This window comes from Eschrichtius robustus, chromosome 15 (assembly GCF_028021215.1).
Source record: "Eschrichtius robustus isolate mEscRob2 chromosome 15, mEscRob2.pri, whole genome shotgun sequence".
Lineage (NCBI taxonomy): Eukaryota > Metazoa > Chordata > Mammalia > Artiodactyla > Eschrichtiidae > Eschrichtius > Eschrichtius robustus.
The window spans coordinates 63,247,584-63,259,869 of record NC_090838.1 but is presented as its reverse complement, the minus strand read 5'-3'; the positions used below and the strand labels follow the sequence as shown (position 1 = coordinate 63,259,869).

Here is a 12,286-nt window from a genome sequence, read left to right as displayed (position 1 = left end):
TTTGGGTCAATGGCGCGGCGAGCGCCCAGCATGCTCCAGGAACTGAGTTGGAGAGCAAGGGGCGAGGGGCAGGGTGGCGACGGAAGGACCTGCATGAAGATTCTGCAGTGCAATTCTTCGCACAAAGTTTTCCAGGATTACCCTATTGTCTGGAGTCCTTGCCCATCTGGTCCAAGGGTCGGACCCACTTCAGTAGGGCTCTTCTGGGCTGCAGCTCCAGGAGCGACGCCCACCGCAGCAACTCAAACTTCTAGGGGCAGGTAACCAGCGAGGGGTCGCCCGATGGCCCCCTATCGAGACCATAAGAGTCGTACACGCACACTCCTCCCGGACTGCCGACGCCTGCAAAATTAGCGGCGGGAACCGAGACCCGGTCTGTGTCGGTGCAACTCCCCGCAGTCTAGGGTCGTCAAGCTCCGTGACAAGAAAAACTACACTCCCCACAACCCCTTGCGCCTCCGGTTTGCTGCGGTTGCTTGCGGCCAATCGGGAGAGGCAGCTGTGGCGGGGGCCGAGGAGGGACATTTTAAAAGGGCTGGAGATTGCGGGCGTCAGTGGCCATGGCGGATACAGCAACTACAGCATCGGCGGCGGCGGCGGCGGCGGCTAGTGCCGCTAACGCCTCGACCGATGCACCGCCTTTCCAACTGGGCAAACCCCGCTTCCAGCAGGTGAGGACCGGGCTGTGGCTTGAGGGTCGGTGGGTAGCATAGGGAGGGCGAGCAAACTCCTCTCCAAAATCCTCTTTAGCCCTAGGGTCTCCGACCCGCGGCCACCAGGGAGCCTGCAGCTACTGCCTGGGGGAAACCTCGGCCACAGCCGCCTTTTTCCCATTGGTCAGCGGGGTGGGCGAGGGCTCCCACCTTGGCTCCCTATTGGCCATCGGCGTCGTCACTCCCCATCCGCCCGCGCCCTCCAGGCCTTCCCGCCCGAGGCTCTCTGTGATTGGCCACTGCCCGCCGCGGCCCGGGATCCGAGCTCCCGGGCCCGAGCCGCTTGTGCAGGGTCTCTTGGGCAGTGCAGCCGCCCGCTTCAGGCGGAAAGTTCGAGTCCGGCCCTGGGTGAGAAGTTGGCATGGCCGAGATGCCTTCTAACTTTTTCCCCGGGTGGTGACCGACATTCTTTCCGAGCTGCCCGCGGAGCCTCTGGGCAGCATCCGTGCCCCGCGGCCGCGCTCCCAGCCCTCCACCCCAAGCAGGGTCCGCGGTGGGGATGGGTGAGGGCCGCGAGCCGAGGGGTACCCGCCGCCCGGCGACCCCTCTCCCCTCCGGCGGGGGATTCACTGACGCAGCGAGTCGGCCGGCTGGTGCCCTGCCGGAGATGGAGCGAGGACGTTCGGGGAGAGCCGGGGTGCGGAGGAAACGCTGTGTCATCCCAGGGGACCGCCGGGCGCTCGGAGGGTCCGCGTCCCCGGGAGCCTGCCCCAACCCCCTACCCCGCTGCGACCTCCACGGAGCACTCTTCTCTGTCCGACCCGATATGGCTCTTCGGGGCACGGTGACAGTCGTCCTTTTCCTTCGGAACCCCAGACAGGGCGTCTCTAACTCGCCCTCGGCCCAGGAGACGGGGATAGGGTCCGCAGCCGGGACGTGCGGCCCGGGCTGGAGGCTGGGAGGGGCCGTTCCCACGCCGCCTTCCCGGGCCCCCGCTGCCTCCAGCGCTGAGGAAATGGACTTTGTTAGGAAAAGGGGCAAAGAGACTCGGCTGAAGTGAACCAGGCTTGCCGGGGGTGGGGGGCAGTGGAGGCGGACGGAAAGAAGTTTGCAGGAAGAAAGGAAATTGTACAAAGGTCGGTGCAGTGGTTGATTGGTTGGTTGTTTTCATGATGGTGGGAGAGGGACTGGTTCCAGCAAAGTGGTGCACTGAACTTTGCTGATAATTAAGGAGTTGCGCTTATGAGCCTTCTGAGAAAATGTCCCCACTGTTTTTAAACAGGACTTTAATTCCTTTAAAAAATAAACCATCTCAGCATGTAGGTATCTGAGGCGAGACTGGTGTCATCCTGTCAATGCAGCGTGCCACCTGGAACTGCCTGTCAGGGGTTCCTCTGCCCGGACTTGAGTGACACTTCATTAGCTGACCCCCGTCTCCGCCCTCCACACACATTCTGTTGTACTAGTCCTTCAAGACTCAGGCCCGCCTCCTCCTAAACACTTCCTCCCTTCTTCCCCTTACCCCCTGGTGGGACCAGGTCTCAGACTCCCTCCTGCCTGCCTCTTTGGCCACCCCAAGTGGGATCCTCAAAGGTCAGCCTTTACAACAGTCTGCCCTGTGGTTCTCTAATACTTCTCTGTGTGATTACTTGGTCTCCTCAACATTTGTGAACACCTTTTGAGAGGAGGGGCTGATTATACCCTTCCCTTGTCTCCATCCTACCCTGAGGTGGGGCTTGGCACATAGTAATGGGCTGCATAAAGATTTGTGGGTTCATTTTTTCCCAGTACCTGTCCTGGGACATTCTGTCACACAACAGATATTTGAGAACCTCCTAGTGGCTTTAATGACTGAGCCCTTTGCTGTGATCACCGCTGGAGCCATAAATGCACATTTGGGGCTACTGTTCAGGCAGCCATTGCTGGTACCTCCTTTTGGCACCACTCCTGAGGGCAGCAAGTGTTTGTTATATTTGCTTTTGAAGCACCTCTCCCCAAGCATAGTGACCTGCATAAAGCACAGTGCATGTGATATTCATTCATGTTAAGGAACTTCCCTTTCCTCCAGATCTGCTCCTCCACACGACTCCCTGGTTGTGCAAGCAGCCCAGCCTGCCACCCAGATGACTCTCAAGAAACTGGGAGTCACCTGTATACTTGCCTTCCTCTCCTTCACCCTCTAAATACAACCAGAGGCCCAGGGTTCTCATCTCAGATAGCTCTCAAATCCACTTGTCTCCACTGCTGGAATCCTATACTGAGCCCCCATCATCTATCTCCTGAGCCACTGCAGAAGCCTCCTAACAGGTCTCCCTAGTTGCACTCTGGCCCCCTTCCGATCCCTTCCTTTTCCGCACGGCAGAGTCCCAACAATGCAGGTCTGATCAGGTGACGCCCCACCCTCTCGCCCAACACATATGTTCTTAAACACCTTCTAGTGGCTTCCCCTACTTCTGAGATAAAGACCTCTGTTTGGAAGGCCCCAAAGGCCTGCATGGCCCACCCCTGCTGACCTCTTCTTCCTCCAATGGAAACCCCACGCATCCCCTTGAATCCTGCTTCCCACCACACTGGCTACTTTCAGCCCCTTGAACCCCGAGTGGTTCGTAATCCAGGGCTCAGTCCCAGAGCCCAGTCCAGGGACACCACCCTCAACCCCCAACCAGTATCACCGCTTTCTGCAAGACTGGGCAGGGTCTTTCCTTACTCCCTGGGGTCCCCCCAGAACCCTTCTTCCTTTCATTCCTCAAGGATCTCCCTGTGCAGGGGGTAGTAGGAGGAGGGGCACTGAGCAGTGTCAGAGGGTGGAGAAAGATAGCTTGCCTCGATGGGCTTTGGTCTGTTACCGTCTTTCTCGCCATAAGATGATAATGCTAGCCAAGCATCGTTCTAACCTTTTTGTGCATTGACCTATTTAATTTTCATGATGACCGAGTGAGACAGGTACAGTTATCCCATGTATTATAGGTGAGAAGACCGGCGCACAAACAGATTCAGTTACTTCCTAGGCAGTCTGGCTCCAGAGTCTACGTTTGTCTGTTTATTGTCAACTTTTTTATTATGGAGGCTTTCAAGCATGCAAAAGTGGAGGCGATTGTCAATGAACTCCTGTGCACCCATCACTCAGTTTCAACAGTTGCCAGTGTGAGGCCCACCTCATTTCACTTATATGCCCCCATCCCAACCAATGAATTATTTTAAAGCAAAGCCCATTATTTCATTGTACCTGCTGTAGGTATCTCTCAAAAGTAAAGACATTTTTGGTTAGCTTTTCTAAATAAACTGTAAAATTTTTGAAATAATTTTGTGTGTACAGAAGTCAAGTAGCAGAATTCCTGTATAACCCTCACCCAAGTTTCCCCTAGTGTCATCATCTCAGATTACCATGGTACATTTGTTAGAACTAAGAAACCAACATTGGAACATTACTATTAACTACACTCCAGACTTTGTTGGATTTCACTATTTTTTACACTAATGTTATCTTTCTGTTCCAGGATCCCACATTCCATTTGGTTGTCATGTTTCCTCAGTCTCCCCTCGGGTCTATGACAGTTTCTCAAACTTACCTTGTGTTTGATGACCTTGACAGTTTTGAGAAGTACTGGTCAGATATTTTATAGAAGGTCCCTCAATTTGGGTTTGTCTAGTGTCTTTCTCATGGTTAGATGGTTATGGGTTTTAGGGGGAGAATGTCACAGAGGTGAAGTGCCTTCTTTTTCACATGGTATCAGAGGGTTTTTTGATTAGTTTTAACATAACCATCATACCAGTAACACACCTAAAATAATTATTTCTTAATATCATCAAACCAGTCATTATTTGTCTTAGTCTGTTTGGGGTGCTATGACAAAATACCATAGATTGGGTAGCATATATACAACAGAAATTTATTTTTCACAGTTCTCGAAGCTGGAAGTCCAAGATCAAGGCACTGGCAGATTCACTGTCTGATGAGAGTCAGCTTTCTTGTTCATAGATAACATCTTCTAGCTGTAACCTCCCATGGCAGAAGGGAGGAGGGATCTTTCTGGGGTCTCTTTTACAAGGGCACTAATCCTAATCATTAGGGCAACCTCATCACTTCCCAAAGACCCCACTTCCTAAAACAGTCACCTTGGAGGTTAGGATTTCAACATATGACTTTGGGGGTGGGGTGGGGACAAGCATTCAGTCCATTGCACTATTCACATTTCCCTGATTGTCACATCATTTTAAAAATAATTGGTTTGTTTCAATCAGGATCCCACAAGGCCCACGCATCATATTTGACTGATAGGTCCCTTTCATCTCTTCTAATCTATTGGTTCTTCCCTCTTTCTTTCTTTCTATTTGTTGAAGAAACTGGGTTGTTTGTCCTGTACAATTTCCCTATTCTGAATGTGACTGAAGGTATCTCTGTGGTATAAGTTAAGATGTTCCTCTGTCCCCTGTTGTTCCTGTAAACTTCAAGTCCATACTTTTAACCACTGCCCCATATTGCCAGGTGAAGGGAAGATGGCAGGAGTGCCTGGGGGAGCTCTGTGAACTGACTGCTCCCTTTCCTCCTCCTTTTCTGCTCATTTCCTTTCCTGAACCCACTTTTTTCTTCCTTCAGGCCTGACACCGTTTTTGGCAATTTGGGGCCCCAGGACAGGAAACAAACACACATGATTCTTCCCATTTGTGATTCAGTCTATACAGAAATAAGTTTGCTTTATTTTTTTTTAAACTTCCTTGTTTCTTCAGAAATCTCACTTATCTGCTATGACGACTGGGGGTATGGGTGTGCTGTGTGTGTCCTGGGTCCAAAATCCACCAAAGCCTACGATAGCAGAGCAGGTGGGTTGCATAAGGCTCCCTCTGGGGTCCAGGGAGCTTGTGGGCCGGAAAATGCTCTCTTCACTTCAAGATGGAGAGGTTTGTGTGGGCTGAGAGTCAGGAGGCAATGGGGAAGTTTCTCATATAGTTTGCCTGAAATAAGTTCTAAAGTGAAAATGTCTTGCAGGTAGTTATACATTTACGTTCTGTAGGCTAGAGAGCGACTGTTTCCCAGGGCTGGTCCTGGGGCTTGTTTGTGCTGTGGACACGGTCAACACCTTCCCGTCCAGTGGCTCTCAACCCCTGCTGCACAGTAATCACCTGGGCAGGTTTCTAAACAGACACCGATGCCTGGAGCCCACCCCAGGCCAATAGCATTCGAATCCCTGGGTGTACCGCCTGGATTTTAGAAAACCCAGGTGATTCAGTGTGTAGCCTGGTTGAGGACTACTGAGCTGGTCCAGCCTTTCCGCCTTTGGGCTGCAGGTTCAGTGATTTAGGGGTCTGGGTGCAGGCGGGCTGTTGGTTTCTTCTCAGGCCTTTGCCCTCAGTTGCTGCTCCCGAGGCAGCTCTCTGGCTCTGCTGTCCTGGGCCAGGCCCCGGAGTTAGGAAGGCAGCAGGCCTCGAGTCCCTGCTGAGAATTAGCTGACTCACCTTTCTTGTGAAGGGAAACGGAAGGAATTACCTGGCTGACTCATTCTTCCAGTGAAGCAAAAGGGAAGGAAAAACATCCACTGATTATCTGATGGGGTAAAAGTGGGGTCTGAATTTTGGAGGGCAAAAAAAGGTCATACATATTAAACTATTGAGAAAATAATAAAAACTAACCAGGCCGAGAAGGTAGAAACCTTCCCTGCTGTGTCGTGCATCAGGCTGGGAGGACAGACACATAAAGGCAGCTATAAAGAAGAGTGCTTCTGACCAGGGCCTGCTCAGCCCTGAGGTATCCCAGCCACCTCCTTCTTTGGGTAGCCACTCGTTCGTACTCACTGAGAAATCACATTCTCCAAGGTCATAGATTGCCAGAGACTTTGCTGTTTAAAATGTATCAGTAGTGTCGACTTAAAAAAAAACAAACAAAAAAACGCCACAAAAACACAGAATGTAAGAACTGTGAGTTGAGTTTATTTAGTGTCTTACTGAGGACTATAGTCTGGAAGACACCCTCTCACAGAGCTTTGAGAAACTTCTCTGAAGAGGTAAGGGAGGAGGTCAGCATGTATGTGATTTTGGCAAAGGGTACTTGTAATCAAGCACACATCTCAGGAGAAGGTTGCTGCCACGCATGAGGAACAGATATCTTAGTTAATGGTTTTAGTGCTTTTCTATGTATGGGAAGATGCAAGAATCCATGTTCATAAAAGATTTCTCCTGAAAATATTTAACTCTCTGAAGGCCTGTTCTGCCAATTTTCGCAGAGCACAGAGAGCCTCCTTCCTGATCTCTGCCCTGAACTCCTTTCAGGGTGTCGTGAAGGTTAGGGACTGCAGTGGCTAATGGCTCAATCCTTGTAGAACCAGGTGACAGTAGGAATGACACATCCCCCTTTTGATTGGTGGGCCTATGGCACTTTGACTCAGAGAATCAACGCAAGTGCAGAGCTTCAAATAAGGAGCTTTAACTTTATAGTTTTCAAAAACAAAAAAAAAAACCCTACGTCTACTTCTCAGTCCAGACCTATGTGGACCCCCTTCCCCATAGCCCTGCTTTGCTTCCAGCCTGTTAATGTACTGCTTCATTTAAATTTTACTCTATCTTTCCCCAGAATTCTGCACTAACTCAATTTTTTCCCTTTGTTTGACAAAATGCCTTATAGTTCCTCTACTTTGTGGCCTCCCTCATTGCAGTGAGTCAGTAAGCCTGACTTTGTCCCGGGGTAGTGGGGGAGGTTAGTCTGATTGGGTTAGGACATGTATGCCTCGCATTTCCAACTCAGAACCCCTTTCTTGAATCTCAGGCCTGTATGTTTAAGTGTTTGTTGAGAGGTTACATCTGGAAGGCCCTTTAAGTATCACAAGTGTACATGACCAATCCAGAACTGTTATCTTCCTCTCCACTAACTCAGTATGCTTCTTGCTTTCCTTATCCTGGTTAACAAGCATTAGTGTCTGACTAGAGATCTAGGTATTACCATGACTGTGTTATTCCTCATTCCCCCCAGTCAGTTAACCTTGCTCTACTCCCAGGACCTAGCACAGTCTTAGGCACACAGTAGGTCTTCAATAGCTATTTGGTGAATGACTGAAAAAAACACAGGAGCCTGGTGCAGTTTCTGACCCGAGCCTTCATGCCTTTGAGCTCTTGCTGATACCCTTCTCTGCTAGGTAAACTCATCCATCCACTCATGCCAGCTCCTCTGGGAAGCTTCCTGACTCACTAGGGAGAAATAAACTGGGTCCCCTGTGCCCATTATGATGCCTCATTTAGGCAGGGATCACAGCGTTTTATAGTTATCTGTTTACTTGTTTGTCTCTCCCGATGGTCTCAGCTCCTTGCGGGCTTGTCCGTTGTGGTGTTCCCTCAGCTAGTCCAGTATGGGTTTGTAGGTATCAGTGGAGCAAAATGTTTTACTTAGGACTCTCTCCCAGTGGCGGTGGAGGAGAGTAATACAAGAGGGCTAGCAGGGCCGGGACAGGATGAAGGCAGTCACAGACCACAGGGCAAGTCAGAGGCTGGATGTTTGCACTGGATCATCTTCAAGAAGCTGCTTCCCTCAGGCCGTTCTCCTTCAGGCCCTCACCTCTGCCCCTGCTGATCTTCTTCCCTCCTTGGGCTGCTAACTGCCATACTCTTGTCCCTTTCAAATCCTACCCTCCCTTCAAAGCCCAGCTGGGCCTCCATCACTCCAGGAAGCCTCCAGGCCATTGGCTGTTCACCGGCCCACTCATTCATTCCTGTGGCCAGTGTGTTTGTGGAGCCTCTTCTAGGTGTGTAACACAAGACCAGGAGCCAAGGAAGATAATACAGAAAGAATATCCCATAGCCCACATCCTTCAGGAGCTTATAATCGAGTAATAGACCAGTTTGTATTTTAATTTAAATATATATTTAAAAAATAGAATATTACTTATTTATATTATAAATAATACTGATTTTTTTTTTCATTTTAAAAGCAATATAAAAGATATGGAAATAAAAATCCTATTACCGAGAGGCAATCTCTGTTAACATTTTAATATATTTTCATCTAGCTTTTTAAATAATATGATTTTGAAATCCTAATTTTGAAACAGTTTCAGTCTTACAGAAAAGTTGCAAGAAGAATACAGAGAAATTCCATATACCCTTTGCTTATATCCACTAGTTTTCAACATTTTGTCACATTTCCTTTATTATTCTTTGTCTACAGATGATCATAAAGTCCAGAAACATAGCAAATATACATGTTACCAAGAACATCTTCAATCTGTAAACAGAATAATAGTGCCTACATTTCCAGATTTTATTACCACCCTGTATATTTACACGTTATTTATTTACTTTAATATTTATTTATTTATTTATTTTGGCTGCACTGGGTCTTAGTTGCAGCACGCGGGATCTTTAGTTGCAGCATGTGGACTTCCTAGTTGTGGCATGCATGTGGGAACTAGTTCCCTGACCAGGGATCGAAACTGGGCCCCCTGTGTTGGGAGTGCATAGTCTTATCCACTGGACCACCAGGGAAGTTCCTATACATGTTATTTTTTCTCAACCATTTGAGAGTAGATTATATTCATTTATCCCTTAATACTTCAGTGTCTCCTTAAGAACAAGGACATTCTCTTACATCTCTTAGTCTGTTTGGGCTGTTATAATAAAAATACCGTAGACTGGGTGCCTTATAAACAACAGAAATTTATTTCTCCCAGTTCTGAAGTCTGGGAAGTCCAAGACCAAGGCACTGGCAGATTCAGTGTCTGGTGAGGGCCTGATTCCTGCTCATAGACAGCTCACTGTGCTCTTACATGGTGGAAGGGGCAAGGGATTTCTCTGGAGTCAATATAACGGCATTAATGCCATTCATGAGGGCTCCCAAAGGCCTCACCTCCAAATACCATCACCTAGGGACTTAGGATTTAACATATGAGTTTTTTTTTTTTTAAAAGGGAACTTTATTTTTATTTATTTATTTATTTATTTTTGGCTGCATTGGGTCTTCATTGCTGCACAGGCTTTCTCTAGTTGTGGCGAGCGGGGGCTACTCTTCATTGCGGTGCGTGGGCTTGTCATTGCTGTGGCTTCCCTTGTTGAGGAACACGGGCTCTAGGCACGTGGGCTTCAGTAGTTGTGGCACAAGAGCTCAGTAGTTGTGGCTCACGGGCTCTAGAGTGCAGGCTCAGTAGTTGTGGCGCACGGGCTTAGTTGCTCCAAGGCATGTGGGATCTTCCCGGACCAGGGCTCGAACCCATGTCCCCTGCCTTGGCAGGCAGATTTTTAACCACGGTGCCACCAGGGAAGCCCTAACATATGAATTTTGAGGGGACACTAATATTCAGTCTATAGCAATAACCACAGTACAGTTACTCAGGAAATTTAATTTGAGTACACTACTTTTATTAATCTATAATCCTATTCCAATTTTGTCAGTTTTCTCAGCAATGTCCTTGAGTGCATTTCCCCCTCTAGTGCAGGATTCAGTCGAAAATCATGCGTTGTCTTGTCTCTTTAGTTTCCTTTAATGTGGGGGCAGTTCTTCAGTCTTTCTTTGTCTTTATGACATTGACATATTTGGTGAACAAGGCCAGTTATTTTATGGAATGCTCCTCAATTTGGGTTTGTCTGATGTTTCCACATGATTAGACTCAGTCCCTTCAGAATACTATGTGAGCGCTATTGGGCACTTCTCAAAGGCACACAACATCCATTTGCCTCTCGTTGGTCCTTTGAACATGCCCCATCATTTTGGGGTGTGGCACTTCATTACTTTCTAGCACAACAATATGTGCCAGTCTCATCGTATACCTTCCCTGCCCCAGCCCTGGAATCAGCCACTTCTCTAAGGAACTCTGGTTTATTCTAGTGGATGTCATCCCGTCTCTTTGCTATCCATTTAATATCCATCTAGCCCTATTTATCTCCTGTCTATTAGGTTGCAATCATGCATTTTACATGCATTTTTGCATGTCATAAACATTGTCTGAAAACATGATTTTAAATTTATTTCATTTATTTTATTTTTGGCTGTGTTGGGTCTTTGTTGCTGCATGCAGGATTTCTCTAGTTGTGGCGAGTGGGGGCTACTCTTCGTTGCAGTGCATGGGCTTCTCATTGTGGTGGCTTCTCTTGTTGCAGTGCACAGGCTCTAGGCGCGTCGGCCTCAGTAGTTGTGGCACGTGGGCCCAGTAGTTGTGGCTCATGGGCTTAGTTGCTCCGGGGCATGTGGGATCTTCCCAGACCAGGGCTCGAACCCGTGTCCCCTGCATTGGCAGGCGGATTCTTAACCACTGTGTCACCAGGGAAGCCCTGAAAACATGATTTTAAATGGCTGTGTAGTGTTCGATCATGTAAATGGATTGTCATTTTAACAATCCGCCTTTATAAATAATGCAGCAGTGAGTGTCCTCAGCGTATACCCCTGACCACACCTCTGAACGTCTCTGATTGAGCATCATGTATAAGTTGGGAAATAGTTTAGGCCGTTTGAGTTATAAGAGGTTAGAGAAGCAACTGTTTTAGTGAGGAATGGTGTGGAAGCTTGATGGGTCTGTGAAAGGCTGGGGATGCCCTGGTGAGCAGAGAGATGGAGGTGGCCTGGGGCCTGGTGTGTGCAGGGGACCTTTTGGTGACCCGGCTCCTACTCTGGTGTTTACTGGGAAGCGGAAGGAGCAGAAATTGGCTGCAGGGTCTGGTGCCCTAGTGAGAAGGGAAAAGAGTGTGGAGGCTTCTTCCTCCACTGAGTGGAGGATGAGCTTGGAGAGCTGTGGGGCTCCAGGGAGGATTTGGGACGCAGCCTGAGTGTAGTGAGGCATGAACCCCCGGCGTTTGCAGCTTTCCCCTTTGTCCCCTAGCTCGGTGCCCTCTCTCCTCCCCTTGAGCTTGGCTTTGCCAAGCTGGCCCTGTCCTGAGGGCAGAAGGCCCAGCAGCAGCGTTGCTCGGTTTCTTTTCATTGTGCTCTAACGCCTGTGGCCTGTTTAGCACAAAGCCCTCCTTTTCCAAGGCCCCTGCTCTGGGGCAAGGATGGGGGAGCTGGCCCCTTGTCCTGGGCCTCACAGCAGCAACGGGGCTATGGGGGAAGGAAGGCCTGAGGGCTTGCGTGCTGGGCACTACCGTGTTTGAGTTCCACCTGTGGGGAGCTTTCCCTGCGGGCAGAGCCTGTGCTGGACTTTGGTGAGGGACCCTACCTCCCTCGAGGGTCCTAAGTAAAGCAGAGAGGCTGTGGTGGGCAGGAGAGACTGGGAGAGGGCTGGGCACCAGACCTCCCCTCCAGCCTGCATGCTCAGTGGCGCCCGGGAGCTGCTGAAAGGCTTGGCGTAGATCTCAGGGCCTTGGGAGGAGAGGGAGGAGAATGGGGGGCATGTGGAAGAGACATTGGGACAGTCACTGAGTGTCTTAATGGTCTTTCTGAGTTGACTTTAGAAAGCCCTCAGACCTGGGAAAGCTGCCCTCAGGTCACTGAGAAGCAAGGCCTCACTGGTGTTCCTCACCCGCACGGGGAGTCCTGGGGACTGTGGGACGCTGAGCTGTGGGTGTTGTTCCCCATTGTCTGGAGGACGGGGTGCAGAAACTAATCCAGTCTCCTCTCCCACCCCTTCTCCAGACATCCTTCTACGGTCGCTTCAGGCACTTCTTGGACATCATCGACCCTCGCACACTCTTTGTCACTGAGGTAAGTCATGGCTGCCAGTCTCAAT

General features: G+C 49.5%; 1 protein-coding gene across 6 annotated transcripts in view; it reads left to right on the top strand.

Annotated features, from left to right (window-relative positions):
• Nucleotides 1–556: 556 nt before the first annotated feature.
• Nucleotides 557–12,286, top strand: part of SFXN5 (sideroflexin 5) — a 115,757-nt gene continuing 104,027 nt past the window's right edge. For all 6 annotated transcript variants that reach the window (XM_068564468.1, XM_068564466.1, XM_068564464.1 and 3 more), the window contains exons 1-2: nt 557–671; nt 12,193–12,261. In XM_068564468.1, the coding sequence (XP_068420569.1) occupies nt 561–671; nt 12,193–12,261 (180 nt within the window). In that variant the 5' untranslated portion in view covers nt 557–560. The remainder of the gene's footprint in view (nt 672–12,192; nt 12,262–12,286) is intronic.